The 17,819-nt window shown below is 36.1% G+C and overlaps 1 protein-coding gene across 2 annotated transcripts in view; it reads right to left on the bottom strand.

Annotated features, from left to right (window-relative positions):
* Nucleotides 1–4,589: 4,589 nt before the first annotated feature.
* Nucleotides 4,590–17,819, bottom strand: part of myb (v-myb avian myeloblastosis viral oncogene homolog) — a 29,006-nt gene continuing 15,776 nt past the window's right edge. For both annotated transcript variants that reach the window (XM_059981285.1, XM_059981286.1), the window contains 3 exons: nucleotides 16,290–16,397; nucleotides 7,965–8,081; nucleotides 4,590–5,860 (listed from right to left, as the gene is read on the bottom strand). In XM_059981285.1, the coding sequence (XP_059837268.1) occupies nucleotides 5,747–5,860; nucleotides 7,965–8,081; nucleotides 16,290–16,397 (339 nt within the window). In that variant the 3' untranslated portion in view covers nucleotides 4,590–5,746. The remainder of the gene's footprint in view (nucleotides 5,861–7,964; nucleotides 8,082–16,289; nucleotides 16,398–17,819) is intronic.

Below are 17,819 nucleotides of genomic sequence, written 5' to 3'. Positions count from 1 at the left end.
GGTGACAGGTCCAAATAGAAGAAAACCTGAAGAATATTTAATAGCTTTGCTGAATGGGGTATTTCAATTTAAGGATGATTGCAAACAAAATTCAGAATCCACTTTTTGGTAACATCCTGATAGTATTTTCTCTACATTAATGGGAATGTTTTTATATATTTAAATGCAATATAATAATACAATTTTCATGCAGTAAGTAGGTGTAAATTATTTCAGTTTTCTGTAGGGAGAGATTTCCTGCAGGACCTGTGTGGTTGAGTGTGAGACTTCAAGAACATACCGGACATACCCAAACCAAAAGCCGTGGATGAACCAGGAGATGTGCAGACTGCTGAGGGGTAAATCTATGGCATTAAAGGCCAGTGATCCAGAACTGTTCAAGAAGTCCAGGTATGATTTACAGAAGGTTAATTTAAGAGCAAATAATCAATTCCAATTAGAGACAGAATCAGATGCATGATAGTTGTGGCAGAGTTTGCAGGCCATTACTTCCTATAAGGTGAAATTTAACAACATGAATGGCTGTGATGCCTCACTCCCAGATGAGTTCAACACCTTTATCCATGCTTTGACAGGGAGAATAAAACTATAGCAGGGCAAATCCCTGCAGCATTCAGTGATCCAGTGATCTTTGTCTCGGAGGCTGATGTCAAAGGGTGATTTCAAGAGGGTGAACCCTTGAAAAGGCATCAGGCCCTGTGCCATCCATCTGGCGGAAGTGTTCAGGGACATCTTCGATCTCTCACTGCTACAGTCAGTGGTTCTCACCTGCTTCAAAAGGGTGACAGTCAGGATGAGCTGCCTTAATGACTATTGCCCAGTTCCACCTACTTCTGTTGTGTTGAAATGTTTTGAGGCATTGGTCATAGCCAGAATCAATCCCTATCTAAGCAAGAACCTGGACCCGCTGCAATTTGCCTATTGCTGGTATAGGTCTGGAGCAGATACAATCTCATTGGCTCTCCACTCAGCCTTGGACCACCTGAACAATAGCAATACTGTACCTACATTAGGCTGCTGTTTATTGATTCTAACTCACTGTTCAACAACATTATATCCTCAGTACTAATCAACAATCTCCAAACCTTGAGCCCCTGTATCACTCTGTGCATCTGGTTCCTTGACTTCCTCATTAGGAGACCACAGTCAGTGTGGATCGGAAGTAACATCTCCTTGCTGACAGTCAACGCTAGCGCAACCCGAGTAGCCCACTGCTCTACTGTCTTTATACCCACGACTGTGCGGCTCGGCACAGCTCAAATGCCATCCATAAATTTGCTGATGACACAACTATAGTTGGCAGAATTTCAGATTTTAACAAGGAGGTTTACAGGAGTGAGATAGATCAGCTGATTGAATGGTGCTGCAACAACAACCTTGCACTCAAGACCTCAAGGAATTGATTGTGGACTTCAGGAAGGGGAAGCAAGGGAACACATCCCAGTCCTCATTGAGGGACCAGCAGTGGAAAGAATGAGCAGTTTCAAGTTCTTGGGTGTCAGCATTTCTGAAAATGCAATTACAAAGAAGGCACAACAATGGCTATATTTCGTTAGGAGTTTGAGGAGATTTTATGTCACCAAAGATTCTTGCAAATTTCTACAGATGTACCATGGAGACCAATCAAACTAGTTGCATCAGTGTCTGGTATGGAGGGGCCACTGCACAGGGTCAGATAAAGCTGCAGAATGATGTAAGCAGCCAGCTCCATCATGGGCATTAGCCTCCCCAGCATCAAGAACATCTACAAAAGGTGGTGCTTCAGAAAGGCAGTGTCTGTCAGTAAGGACACACATCACCCAGGACATTCTCATTGCTACCATGAAGGAGGAGGTACAGGAGCCTGAAGACACAAACTTAGCATTTTAGGAACAGATTCTTCCCTCCAACATCTGACATCAGGTTTCTGAATGGACAATGAACGCATATACACTACCTCACTTTTTTTGCACTACTTATTTTTTACATAAATATTTCTTGTTATAATCAATAGATTTTTTATTATTATGGATTGTACTGTACTGTTGCTGCAAAGCAACAAATTTTATGACATATGCCAGTGATATTAAATCTGATCCTAAAAAGCCTGCTTGCATTTACCCTATCAATACCCCTCATTATTTTGTAGCCCTCTTTCAAATCTCCTATCATTCTCCTACACTTCTGGGGGGGGGGGGGGGGGGGAGTCCTAACCTAATCAACTTTTCCTTATAACTCAGGTCCTCAAGTCCAGGTGACCGACTAATGATTTATTGATATTTTTCCTCTAAGTAGGTGACCAGAACTGCAGACAATACTCCACACAACTTCAGCATAACATCCACACTCTTATAATCAATACTCTTATTTATGAAAGCCAACAGTAAAAGATCTCTTTATGAATCTATCTACCTGTAGCATCACTTTCAAGGGCATATTCCCAGATCCTGTTGTTCTATCATTCCCCTCAAAACTCTTTTGTTCACTGTGCAAGTCCTATCTAGCTTGGTTCGCCCTCCCAAAGTGCAATGGCTCACACTTGCCTGCATTAACTTTCATCTGCCATCTCTCAGCCATTTTTCCAGCTGGTCCAGATCCCGCTGCAAGTTTTTATAGTCTTCCTTGCTGTCCAGTACATCCTCAATCTTGGTGTCATCTGCACATTTGCGGATCCACTGTACACATTACCATTTGAATTACCTAATAATGTGGTTACTGAGTAAACATTTGTAGTCTGTTGCCATTGTAGCCCATCCACTTAAAGGTTCTACATGTTGTGCATTCAGAGGTGCCCTTCTGCACACCACTGTTGTAATGTGTGGTTTTCTGAGTCCCAAATTGATCAAACTTCGGGTTCCTCACTCTCAGTTTAGGTGGACTGGGCTCGACTCCTCCTTGCCTCTGCTCACCCCAATTTTGGCTCAGATCTGTCTCGACCGCCTCGCACCCATGTGCTTTGACCCTCGCTTGCCTTCGTCCACCTGTCCATTGTTTGCGGTGATTACAATAAATTTTACCAGGAAAAATTTTATTAATACAGTATTGTTTTGTTTGCTGCTTGTTAAGTAGTCGCTGGGCAACATCAGTGCCATCCTAAACTATAAGAATTAAGATTATTATTGTATTAATTAATATTAAGATTACATTATTTTAACATGGTGTATTTTCAGTGTCTTGCATTGTACTGTTGGCCAAGACGACCATTTCACAACATATGTCAGTGATAGCAAACCTAAATCTGAGACTATTTTATCCCTTTGAAGTTGAAATCAGTCAGTCACATAGAATATAATTACACTATCTGCAGATTTGTTATGTATTCCACATTTTGGTCTTAATCACTGATTATTATAAAATACATCGTGCCTCCCCCCCGTGGAACCCCATTATCTTTGCATCTCAAAAATACTTGACAATGTTTCATGTGTGCTTCCTGCTGCTCATCATATTTTGAATCCAATTTCCTAATCCCTATTGGATCCCATGTAACTTTCCTTTTTTGACCAGCCTGCAAGTAGTATCTTCTCAAATGCCTTGCCAAAATCAATGTAGACTACATAAAATGCACTGCCTTCAGTGACTTGCTACATTAACTGCTCAAAAATATCTAATTATTTAGTCAGTCAAACCTTTCTTTTGTAATCTTCCATCTTCTCACAGCTACCAACAGGCAGGCAGTAACAGAAAGCTTAAATCCTTCACATAGGCTCAGGAATATTACTTCCCTTTAACTATTTGGTTCTTGAACCACTCTGCACAATCCTAACACTATGACCACTTTGCACAGTAGAATTTACTTTATTTTTGTTGCTACAATCATGTTCCTTGTGGCATAATTCATGGTTTTCATGTTAATGTGTCTAACGCTATGTGTTGTGATGCTGTTGCAGTAAGTTTTTTATTGCTCTTGTGCATACATGTACTTAAGCATATGACAAGAAAGTCAACTTTAAATTTCTCTGCCAGAGATTGCTGCAGAAATTATGCCATTAAGGATATTCAAGCCAAGGCAGATTTTTAAATCAGGAGTCAAAGATTATGAGGAAACTGGCAGCAAAATGGAGTCAGTTGGAAGGAGCCACATGGCTTATTCCAGCTGATGATAAATGCTAAAACTACATTTAGATCAATGTACAGTTTTGATCTTTTTCCTGAACTTGGATGAATATTGTAATTAGGGCATGCAAATTTACAAGATAGATTCTTTAATGAGAAGTCATATCATAAGAGCATCTGTGAAAGATTTGCGTAGAGAAAAATGAAAAGAAACCATTTACAGACTAGATGCTGAGAGGTGACTTTCTCTTGATGGAGAGTTAGAATCATGATGCACTGACTCACAAAAAATGAGTCAGCAGCTTAAGCTTAACCATACACTTCATAAATGTAACTGTCACCGTATCTTTGATCATGCATTTACTGTAAGGCTTTTCAAACTTTTTGTACTTGTGTACGTAACTTCAGTATCATCTGCACACTTATAGTGCTTTTCCTCATCTAAAACACTGGTGTATATATTTTAGAAAGCTCTGATCCAGTATATAACCCTCTAAAATAAAATCACAAATATTTTCAGTAGAAAAAGTTTATTTTATGTACATGGCAGTTGATATACAACTATAGTCAAGAAGTAAGTGCAGTTGATTTGCACCTAGCTGATAGCAAGGCAGCACATTTTGACAATCACCTACTGTGTTTTAAAACAAAGTGTTTAGTAAATGTATGCCAGAGGCATTTAATATGGCAGTAAAGTAAAGCCAAGACTTCCTGCACGTGTTGTTCAATGAATTGAAAGTACATCTGGGCTAGTGCCTTGAGTTAAATATGAAATGAATGGGACAAAAGTAAAAAAAAATTAGTGAATATATCAGTGTTCTCCCACGATACAAAAGGTGCATCATATGCATTTTGTCATAAAGACAAAATATTTCACTTCCCAAAAACTGTGTGTTTGAAAATGCTAGGTTTAAAAAATACTAGCTACCAGTGCATTTTAGATCAGTTAACACCATTTTCTCTGATAACTCCACTGCCCACTTTATGCAGCACGTCTACGTGCTGAAGTCTTTAGCAGCACAACATTATCCATTTGGCATTTACAAAATTAACTTATTGAATAAAATATACATTTTCATACATAAAACATTTTTTTTACATACAGTATCAGTATTATGCAAGCTACACACAAATACACACACATGCACATATATTATATAAATTTATGTCTGTGTGTGTATGTAAATATAATATGGCTCGAATTCAGACCAAAAAAGAGCAAACAAAAACAATACTTCAAACCTAATTTTATATCTATGAAAGCTTGATTTTTAAAAAATCTAATTTGGTTTGTAGTAATGCTATATCTCTATTTTGTCATCAGTGCATTTCATTTAATTTATTAACTTACAGGTTTAAATTACAGCAATCAATCAAGTACTTGGGAAGACCAATTGCTCTATCTGCCACGAATACAAAAGAAATACTGATATGTTCCAATTTGCTCTCCATATTTGAAAAAAGTAACTCAACATTTTTGTGTTAAATTCAGAGTTGCTTTTATAACTTCAAGCATCTTGTAATGTAAGTAAATCTGATATTTGTCTTTTTGACAGCTAAATACTTAGTGAAGAAAGCATTTTGTGACATTCTGAATTTTTGTAAGGCAATATTTTTGTGAGAGTACATCAGTGGTAATTAATGAGAACAAATGCTGATCATGACTGAACAACAGGTGTTTCAAAACTTCTTAATGCTTAGTTGGAGAAGATTACATAACTAATGTTCTGGCAGAGAAGGTGTTCATATACGTCCGTGCTTGCTCAGTTACAATAAGTTGATCTTCAGTTTTTCCACATGTCACAGCCTCCCAGGTATTCACAAACTGCAAAAGAAGACAAAGGAGGTGGACTTCATTTGTAAAATCAAGAAATTGCATTTTCTCTTTTAAATTTCTGTTCAAGATGTAACTAGCAGATACAGGAATAGTTATAAACTTCACCCATTATAATTACCTATTTGAATTAAATCTAATTCTTTCTAATTTAGTTTTGGTAAATGATGTTATGTTGAAGGATTTACTTCTGCCCACAAAAACATCTTACAGTTAACAAAAGGAAAAATAAGAATCAAGAAAAGAACAATTAAATATCTAATTGTTCCTGTTATGAATTTCTTACTGGCTCTATGGAGTGCTGGAACAGAGTTTCAGCTAACCAGGGTTCCAGGTCCATGGACTTCTCAAATCCAGCTGGGATACCTGAAAATATATTATAGGAGTCCAGCTGCCAGTATTTCATATTCAAGTACAGAATGTACACAATAATTACACCACCATTGTTCTTTTCCACCCTAGAGTTGATTAAAATGCAAGTACAATTGGACCTAATTTACATGAGTTGGTGTAATTAAAACCTGGCTTTCATTTCCCCATAACAATGATACAAAATTTACAAATTTTACAAATTTAGTGCTGCTTGCTAAACTTCTGTTTTGACCAAGAGTAAAATAAGATAAATTTCAAGCATGGACTAGAAAAGATTGAACTGCATCCACTTATTGAATAATCTGACTGCTTTTTTGTTAATGTTGCTGGTTTTATACCAAGCTTCAAGTAATGAAGAGCATGAATTTAGAAGATAGGAGTAAAAATTCCACTCAGTAAAAATTAAATTCCTCAAAAAAAAATGGAGGCACAGCATATTTTCACTTCCTCATGACTTAGTTAAGTTAATTTACTACTTACATACCTTTTATTGGTATTGATAATCAATTCAATATTTTTTTTATTATTTAGACCATAATGTATTTTAAAATATCAATTTCCTAAATAAAGGCTATCAACTCATCACTTGTGGCAACCATACATTGCAAAATCATAGGTACATTTTCTGTATTTCATTTATTAAAATTACAGACATAACATGATGAGTTATCCCAAACATCCTGCCTGAAACACAGACATAAAATTATCCTTTGCATGTCTACAGAGAACAGGTTTAGTTATAATGGATAGTCAATATTTATTTAAATAGTGCCTTTAACGTGAAAAAATATTGATATATTTTACAGGTGGAAAGAAAAAACAAAATTTTGAACTAAACCACAATTAAGTAAATATTAGGGGAAACATTAAGCTTTCATATTTTGGTATTCTCATAAAAGAAAATGATAAAAAGTTTATGCATTAATAGCATATTTAAATTAATTCCTGAAGCAAAGACGTAATATTCAATAGTTCAATTAGTAATAATCACAAAGCAGCAACAAATACCAAAGGAATATTGAAATCTTCAGTTTGTTCATGAATTCTTTAAATTTTCCCCCAAAAGTTAAACAAATAATATAAATAATCTCCCAATAAGGCAAATTCAGAGTAATTGTCATCCTCCGACTGGAGCATCATTTATTTGCAACATTTTATGGCTTTGCTTTGCAAAAATGGAAATTAAATGTTTTAGTTAGAACAATAATAAATAGTTCAATGTAATACTGAGTAAAGCACCCAGAAAGACAATGGCAAGCACTCTACACCCTACCAATATATTCTATAAGGTTTTACTACTTAAAAAATTACCACTTTTGATTCATTACACTTTATATTAAGTTTAAACTTTGAAACTATATGCTTAAATACCCAACATATTAATTACATTTTAAGTTAATTACATTATGTTTTTAACTATTAGATGTTCAAGAATTAGTCACCGATGTTCAGTTCCCTGTGAACCCTTCATAAAATAATACAATCAAACTACAGAAAAGGTGATGTGAAATTCATGTTTACTAAACAAACCATATAATGGATTTGTTATTTGTTCTTTACCCTTAGAAGGAAATTTTTAAGGTGTATGAAGAGATTTTACCCTCTATCACCATTTAGTATTGCTGCTGTAAGAGAATCTCAAAATTCCCCCGCATTAAAACAAAATAAATAATGTTCTGCAGATTTATAGACGAAAATACATTGCTTAACATTTTATATATACCTGTAATGGACTGTTCATTTGCCTGCTCATTTGTACAGTAAATGCTTTGTTAAGAATATCATCTGTCTTATCCGATACAGGCATCATTAATACAGAACTAGTCAGCAGATTTTGCATCTGGAATGAAAAACGAGTCAAAATCAGTTTCCATTTATACTGAAGTGCACTTTATGAAAATAATTGTTTTACTTTTCCCATTTTTATTATCTTTCTTACGAATATGGTCTTTCCAAGCTTTGGGTTACAATAAAAGGTCTAAATATTAGCCCCAAAAAAAACCTAAAGATTTTCTTTTCTTCCTTGTCAAGGTACATGATATTTAATTTGAAACTTAAAAGCCAAACCAGTAATATAAGAAAGCCATAAATCAATGTGCTATCATCATACTTTCTCCTGTATCACATGCCATGTTTAACAAATACTGTATCACAAATCATTCCAATAAAAAAATATTTAATTATATTTTATTTTATAATTTGCTTTGAATCTAGCAAAGTTCCCCAACACATTTGACCAAGTACTGTCAAATAAGATTTGAGATATAGCCATGATCTGTGATTATAGGGTAGTTAGCATAGGTTTGGTTTTAAGCAATATTTTTGGGATAAAAAGATTAACAGGCAGGTCTGATAAGGAAATTAGGAAATGCCAGATGAAGATCATTAAAGTGTTCAAAACATGAGTAAAATTATCACGGAGTTTACAGGCTTGGAGGCATTTGCAGAACTCGGGAGGGGCAATACCATGGATAGATTTGTAAACAAAGACAGCATATTTATGCTGGGTACTAAGAAACCATATGGTTCTCCAAGCACAGAATCTTGATCAGAGATCCAATCTGAAGTTCTTAAGCAGCAGAAATTTGGATGAGCTCATAACAAAATGAGAGACCAGTCAGATTCATGGAACAATCAAGTCTATAAACAACAATAATTTTTTTCAGCAGCATATTAAGCAAAATCCAGCTTTGTGAAAATCACCCTATCCCATTACCCTTTAAATTCTGGGTTTTATTCAATTCCAGAAGAGAATAACTTTAAAGTTTATATTCACTTATTCCATAAGTCACCCATAATACTTGACTAAGAGATTAGATGCTAAGGTGTGAGATCATTGGGAGTCAGTCATGATTTGTATTAAGATTAATCATGAAAGCACATATTTAATGAACATGGTCCAACTGAAAGCAAATGTTATATGAAGTGATAAAATTCTTCTTGGATATAAAGAAAAAAGAAATAAGGGAGACTAATGGTCCTGAAATACAACTGTCCCCAAATGAATGTGCTGGGGGGGAGCAGTGGAATGATAACAATTGCAATTGTGGGTGTTCTGATACAAATTAGCAATTGTATAAGAAAACATCTGAGGCCAAACACCTTTATCTCTACTGACAGGGCTTTCCACTTTTTTCTATTTGAGAGTATTTTGCCATAGCTGATTCAGTGGGGCAGAGGCATATGATTAGTGATTAAAGCTCTCTTGGGTGAAAGCCTGGAACAATCAGATAGTCAAACCAGAGGAAGCTGGTGATGGGAAGTTTCATGCTCCTGTAGAAATTAAGTTCAATGTCACAGGAGAGTCAGAATTATGGAACATGAAGCATAGAGTTTGAACTTCAGGATTTCAAGATCTAGATCTTGGAAGGTCTGCAGTGAAGCTGGACATAGGTTTGGGCTGAGATGTGATTAGTGAGGTGTGTCTAAAGATCAAATGGAAGCAAAACTATGATCTTAAGGGTTGCAATACAATGTTACAGTATTAAAAGAAGAGAGTTTCCCTGTGATTCTCCAAATTGGAGTCAGCACAAAGAATTTAATTACATCTGAAACAGAATGAGAAATCTAGTCAGGTGTGCAGGAATTACTCTTAGGAAATGCCCAATTATATTTACAGAATGACGCAAAATGAATTGCAAATGGTCGCTATTGTATTTTACTCTGCACATTCAATTTTCTTTTTTTGTAATTTATTTTTTTTATTGAAGTTCATCATCAAACATTTCCATAAGATGTATTTCAGACATTGTTCCTATATATCATATAATCATATATATCACAAATCTTCACTAAGTATTTATCTGAGGTATATACTTATAGAAAAGAGTAGAAAGAAAAAACAAGCAAAAGGAATTTTCAATTGCATAATACTGAAAACCCTTTATGTTCCATTTTTATTTAACAAAGCAATCAAAACATTTAAAACCAATTGACTACTGATTGGAAATAAACAGGCAGGTTTTAAAGTACAGCAAAGGTGGTGGTGCAGCAAGGATTGTGGGCACAGCATGGGGGAGATACAGACGGTGTGTAAAGCTGGTAAAATTAAGTAAAAAATAAATGATAGTTGAAAGGTTGGTAATGGGACATAGTTCAGAGACATGGATGAGAAAAACGAATGTAATTTAAAATTATTAAAGGAAAATACTGAGGATAAAAGAAATCTAAAATTATTGAACTTAATATCAAATGTAGATATTTAGCCAGTAGATAGTTTGTTCTGTGAGCTTAATTCATTATTACAATAAAGGCAGAGTAAAGCATTGAAGTAAAACGGACAATTAAACTGATGATGGACATGAACCTGAGGTATGCTTATGGACTGACAGGGCTATTCATCAACATTGTTATACAATCTCTGGTGGACTCACCAATACTAAAAGGAGCACATTATGAATAACAAATACAGTGCACTGAAATGAAGAAATACAAATAAATAAATAGACAGCTCTGCAACTGATCCTCTTAGATCCAAACTATGCCATCTTGGCATTGGTGGTAGTCTAGATTGGATGATAGGCAATAGCAAGGCAAAGACCAGATGGCCAATCACTGCTATTCTGAGAGAGAACACAAAGGCACAACATAGAGATGCTGGTTGACACACCAACACATTAGTAAATTTCAGTGACAGCCCATGGTAACGGGTAATCTGAATTTTTGTAGCAATCTTATATATGGAACTGAAACATCAGTTACTGGAATTTGCATATGCTTGGCCCCTGCACCCAATACATGCAAGTCCTACAACCAAGGTATTCTCTATTGCGTCTGTACAATGTCCTGTGTATGTTACTCAAAATGGCTTCTTTGGTTTGTTAAGAGTAGGAATGCTTCTTTGATAAGTGTTTCTCTCGCAGTTGTTTAGCTTTAGACTTTCTGATATGGGGATTGTATTCATTTGGTAACCAATGGGGAATGTTGTTTTGTCTTGTGAGGCTGGGAGCTTGGGGGATTTTTCGCGGGTTTTCAGGAGAGTCGGAAAGAAGACGCTGAGGAAGGTGGACGTGCGCTGCACTGTTTGGTTGACCACCAACGATGTGCACTAAACTGACTGAACTTTGATAAGTTGGCGCCTTTTGCTTTTTCTTTTCTTTCATATATATTGTATTGCCTAGTACTCTTTTAGTTTTAGTAAAATCTTTAAAGTGTATTTCATAAGGGTATCTGGTGTGAATTTGATACTGTGTGCGTGTGAGGCATAAACTTGATTCCCACAGCACCTGCGTGTACGGGAGGTGGGGTTCGTGTGTGGCTGGATCTCCTTTTCCCCTAGACATATACCAGCCTGTTGGGTGAGTGTTACATGTCAAAATTAAATAATGTGTTTATTTTTAATTTTCAATGTTTTCATGCTTATAAGTTATTAGTAATAGTTATTCCCCCCCACCCCCTGGTTGAGTTACATTTGAAAATGAAGATATGAAAGTATAGTTGTAGCAATACATAGGAGCAGCAGTGTGGGTTTTGATAAATAAAAGATGCCTATTTACAGCTCATAGTAAAAAAGCAACAGATTATGGGCTAATGTTCGATAAGCTATATTAATATCTTCAATATCCACTGTTGCAATCCTGCCATATGCCATAACCAAATTTAAGCCACACCATATCCTCAGTAGTGACTTTATTCAGTAGCAGATAGAGAAGTCTGATAATGTTGTACATTGTTATCTGCCTATGACTATGGAGTGGGTGACAGCACATGCAAGGTATGATATGTGGGTGTGAAGTTTGCAGCAGTACTACTTCCTTCAGGGTGAGATGAAATGTCTATTTTAAATGTGTGTCATAATAGAGAAAACACAATGAGGGTGTGATGAGAGTGAGGTGCATTCAGCAATGTCTGAGCTTGTGGTAATTTGACTGGATACACTGTCACAACTGGTGGTACATTTGACTAGATATAGACCTACCATGACTACACTTTTCCAGAGCTTGATGCTAATCCTTGATTGACTTGGGTAAACATCCCAATGTCTTTGACTCTAATGTGCAGCATCATCCCCATGGATGATGAAGATGTATGCATCAGGATGCTGTTTATCCACTACAGCCCAGAATTCAGTACGATCATCCCCTCAAAACTAATCAGAAAGCTCCAAGACCTTGGCTTCAGTACCTCCTTGTGCAATTGGATTCTTGATTCCTCACCTGCAGACTCCAGTCAGTTCAGATTGGCAACATCTCCTCCGTAATCACAATCGGCACAGGTGCAGCACAAGGTTGTGTACTTAGCCCCCTGCTCTACATGCTTTATACTTATGACTGTGAGACTGAGCACATCTCCAAGGCCATACACAAGTTTACTGATGACACTTGCGTCACTGGCTGAATCAAAGATGGTGATATATGAGGGAGATTGAAAATCTGGCTGAGTGGTGCCACAATAACTTCTTACTCAATGTCAGCAAGACCAAAGAGCTGATTATTAACTCAGGAGGAGGTCCATGAGCCAGCCCTCATCAAGGGATCAGAGGTGGAGAGGTCTTTAAGTTCCTCAGTATTATTGTTTCCTCTACTTACTACACCATGTTATCTCAGAAACCCTGTGCAATACTACCACCACTGGACAGTGTGAATGTGCACCCATTACTGTATAATATTACAGTAATTCTTGTACTACCATCTTATCAGTGTGGTCTTATAGATCTTGTATATCTTATTTTTAAGGTAACTTTTTAAATTCTTTCTCACTTCTCTTCTAATATTTGTGTATCTGTGCACTTGTAATGCTACTGTGACACTGTAACTTCTCTTGGGATCAAAAAATTATCTATCAATATCTTAGAGGATCTGCCCTGGGTCCAGCATGCAAGTGCCATTACAAAGAAAGCATGGCAGCGCTTTACTTTCTTAGAAGTTTGCATAGATTCAGAATGTCATCTAAAAACTTTGACGAACTTCTATAGATGTGCAGTGAAGAGTATTGACTGGTTGCATCAGGGCCTGGTATGGGGACACCAAAGTCCTTGAACTGAACAGCGTACAAAAAGTAGTGGATATGGCCCAGTCCATCATAGATAAACCATCTCCACCATTGAGCACATCTACAGAGAGTGCTGTCACAAAAAAGCAGCATCAATCAAGGACCCCCACCATCCAGGCCATGCTCTCTTCTCGCTGCTTCCATCAGGAAAGAGGCACAGGAGACTCATGACCCACACCACCAGGTTCAAGAACAGTTATTACCCCTCAACCATCAGGCTCCTGAAACAGAAGGGATAATCTCACTCAACTTCACTCACCCTATACTGAACTGTTCCCACAACCTATGGACTTTCAAGAACTCTTCATTTCACATCCTTGATATTTATTGTTTTTTTATTTTTTTTGCTATGTATAGTTTATTGTATTTTGCACATTGGTCATTTGTTTTGTTGTCTGCGGTCTTTTATTGATTCTGTTGTGTTTCTTCATTGTATTTATTTATAATTCAGAATATGGGAACATTGAGATTCAGCATGGAATAGATCCTTCCAACCCTTCAAACCACACTGCCCAGCAACCCCCAACAACCGTTAACCTAATCACGGGAGAATTTACAATAATCAATTAACCTAGCCAGTACGTCTCTGGACTGTGGAAAGACACTGGTGGATCCGGAGAAAACCTATGCATTCCATGGGGAGGATGTACAGAGACTCCTTACCGAGGGCCCCGGTACTGAACTGTGACGCCCCAAGCAGTAATAGCATCGTGCTAACCGCCACACTACTATGGCACCCTATTCATTAACTGTGAGTGCCCTCAAGAAAATGAATCACAGTTGGATATAGCATAATGTACTTTGATAGTAAATTTACTTTGTACCTATATAGCACAGCTTTCCAACTTCCCATCTCCTTTACAACACCATAAAGCTATAAATTCACACTTCTTCCATAGTGAGCTATTATTTTTTGGGTTACATCAAAATCAATTAATTCCACAAACAGCTGCAGTAATGATGTACCATCCCTTTGAGAGAAGTTTGCCAGATTTAAGCAGTATTTAAAGCTAGGTTCTATTACTTCTGGCATTAACTTTTCACTGTGGCATGCAGTTTACTAACTTTGCAGTTAGTCCCAAGTGCATGAAGCAATTATTTAAATTAGCAGGCACCATAAAATGGCACACTATTTTAAGTGGAAGAAATGGAAAAATGGTTAATTTCATCTAATCTCTATTATCGTTATTGTCAGCGGTGATTCCATATACTTTTATTTTTATTTTAAATATACAATTTTTTTTGTTTTTATCCACTCTATTTTGCCCTCTATTTCAATATTCTATCTTTATAATTATGTTATCTTTACTGTCTGACCTGCTGAATATTACCAACATATTCCATATTTTTGTTGTTTTTATCAGCTTAACCTGTCAAGAATTTGGGTCCCACAGAATTATATAAATTATTTTCAATTTTTATGAGTGAGGTTCAAAGAAACAGTGATTTCAAATACTTCCAGGGAATTGATGTCATGGTTAATAGTTGAATGGTTTGGGAGTAGATATAGGCAAATGCTTTTTGATTCTACAACTATCCTCTTTTCACACATCTAAGAACTATTGACATGTTGACGATAAGGTGCATAGCCATGTTTAATTATTTTATTAATATTGGAAATTTAATCAAACACCGCTGTTATTAGTTTGTCTACTGTTATTGCCAAAATGAATTTCCTCTGAATTTCTGATCCTATTAATATATAAATATATTCCCAATGTCATATAAACAGCTAGATTTTGTGCATCCTTTAACCCTAATTTTAGCTCAGGAATGGCAGATAGAACAAAAGGTTATGGGAGAGTTAAACTCCTGTGTCTCACTACAATGCATCCATTCTGTAGCCTACTGAAAACAACTGGGAAGCAACAGTTGGGGTATGTCTAGGTTATCAGATCCATGACAGTAAGGTATTCTGAGATCACTCAGAAAGGGAAGGCCTACGAATTTCTTGAGTGTATCAGGGGAAAACTCGTGTTCTACCTGGAAAGCCACACTGGGCCATTAATTAAAATATCAGTTAGGCCCAGTTGCCTATATAGAGCCTCATTTATATTTAATGGCTGAACTAGTAGGTTTCTGGCAAAGTATCCTTTGTCCCTGAACTATTACCAACTCCAATGGAAGATTGCTAGTAGGTAAAAAGAGGTTGCAAAGAAAATCCTTCTGGTAATCTTTAATCAGCTATCTTCTGCATGCTGAGACATTTAATAATAATCTCTCTGGAAAGTAAAATTGAATGCAGCCACGAGCTGGTTGATCATTTTGAGCTAGCCCATTTTTGGTTAACAAGCCTTATTACTGAGAGGTCATGGACTAAAAGCACCAACTGAGCTTGCCATTTCCACTTCAATGTAAAATGAACTGCAGACGATGGAAATCTGAAATAAAAACAGAAACTACTGGAACACCCAGCAAGCTAGACAACATCTGTGGAAAGCAAAAATAGATTCAACATTTCAGGTCAGAGAACCCTTTTCAGATCGCTTTGTCAGTTCCAAAGAAGGATCTCCAATCTTTAAGTATTATCAGTGTTTATTTTTCTACAGATGCTCCTTAATCTGCTGCATTTCCCATTTTTTTTTATTGCCATTCTGTTTACCCTCGCAGTATCTTGGTAATCCAGAGACTGATCTAGCCAGCATCCACTCAATAATGGAGAGTACTGCATCATTGAGGAAACTGCCTCTATTAATTTTGTTCACTTCAGAGTTAATGATGTTAAAAATAGCCCATTTTATATCTTCAGACTAAAATATTCAAAATTAAAATTGTTAAATAAATTTGAATGAAGATTTAGTTAGTGAATGTTGCCTCTGCAATTAGTCAATGAATTGCTGACGTTAGTTCTCTATTCTAAAAATACAATGTATTGTTAAATCTTCTACTTGAAGAACAAATATAGAAAATGTGTGTATACATGTTGAGATTTGGAATTTTTCCAATAATGTCAGAATAATACAAAGATTTCCATCCTTCCCCTATTTTAAAACAGTTGTCATTGGCATTTTATTAGTTGCAATTGATCGAAAAGGATCAAATATTTTAGCATACTTACAGGTCCTTCTTCTAAAGGACTTTGTGAGAAAAGCTGAGTATTCAAGTGCTCTCTTTCCCATGGTGCCAATGTAAAAAACTTCCTCATTTTCTTATCGGGAGACACCATCTGAAAATAAGTGATAAATTACTGGATCTACACAAGAATTTTTAAAGAAAACAACTTAACCTACAAAGAAAAACTAAACATTTATTGTGGAATGTTCATTCTCTGAATGTCTCCACATACTGTTACAACTCAATGTTAAGATTATCTTAAGTATTGAAGAGTAGCACAGTATATATAAAAGCCCACATTATTACCACAAATCCAAAAATCAATAATCAAAAAACATTTCTTGTATTTGAACTTTACCTGGAAACTCTAGAGAAAACAGAACCAAAATTAAAGAATTCTGGTCTCACTGTCCAACATCTATATCCCAAGTTACAAAACAATCTTTTAATCTTTATGTATATTGTAACCCTTAAGGAAATGTCTTTCCTATAACCTTTGAAGTTGTTTTTTGTTTTTGCTGCCTTTGTATCCTTCATAAAGCCAATGTAACATGTGTATCAGTAGACAGTCCTGAGACTTCTATCAAATTTTGCCTGCCAAGATAAAAGGAGATGTTTTAAATATGTCTAGCTGGCTATTGAATCTGAGGTCAATTTATTGGGCAAATAAAAACCAGAATACTACTAAGTTTAGGGATGCTCGTGAAAATACTAATGCTGGAAATTATTTGAAGCAAATCTATTATGCTGAAAGAAACTAAACCAGTATCAGTCCCATCAAATGTGAGTATCACCAACTACCTAAACTATGATTTGTCCCATTAATTCTTCTTTAGACAGCTACATTGGGTGGATGCCAACATTATGACATCAACCTTTCTTGGGCATTCATGGAACAGGTCTTTCCAGACCAATGAGCCACTGCCCAGCAACACACCTATTTAACCCTGGCCTCATCACAGGGCAGTTTAAAATAACCAATTAGCTTACTAACAAGTATATCTTTGGAATGTGGGAAGAATCTGGATCACCTGGGGGAACCCACGCATTCACAGAGAGGAAGTACAAACTCCTTACAGACAGAGTCAGAATTGAATTCCAAATGCTGACACCCTTATCTAAAATAGCATTATGCTAAATGTTATGCTACTGTGGTAATGTTAGTATTGGATAATTAATCACATGGATATAAAATGTGTAAACTGTAAATGAAGAACAAAATATGTAAGCTAGAAATCAGTTTGAGCTGTGGTAATGTACAAATACTTGGTATAGTGTTATAACTTTCCTTTTCTTTTTTGATAGAGCAGTTAACATCTTTAGTAAAAACATTGAGCCTTCTATTAAAAGTCAGAAACTTGATATGACAATGTTATGCTCCAGTGAAATATCTATACCAAAGAGTATCATCCAGATTTTCTATCGGAAATGTGAAATGAATTGGAAGGTTGGGGAAAGAGAAATAACAAATATGATAGTTTACTACTATACTGTGCAAGTCTTAGGCACACATATATAGCTAAGGTGCCTAAGA

This window comes from Hypanus sabinus, chromosome 10, assembly GCF_030144855.1.
Source record: "Hypanus sabinus isolate sHypSab1 chromosome 10, sHypSab1.hap1, whole genome shotgun sequence".
In the NCBI taxonomy this organism is placed as follows: domain Eukaryota; kingdom Metazoa; phylum Chordata; class Chondrichthyes; order Myliobatiformes; family Dasyatidae; genus Hypanus; species Hypanus sabinus.
The sequence above is the reverse complement of the archived record's forward strand: the minus strand, read 5'-3'. Positions and strand labels throughout refer to the sequence as shown.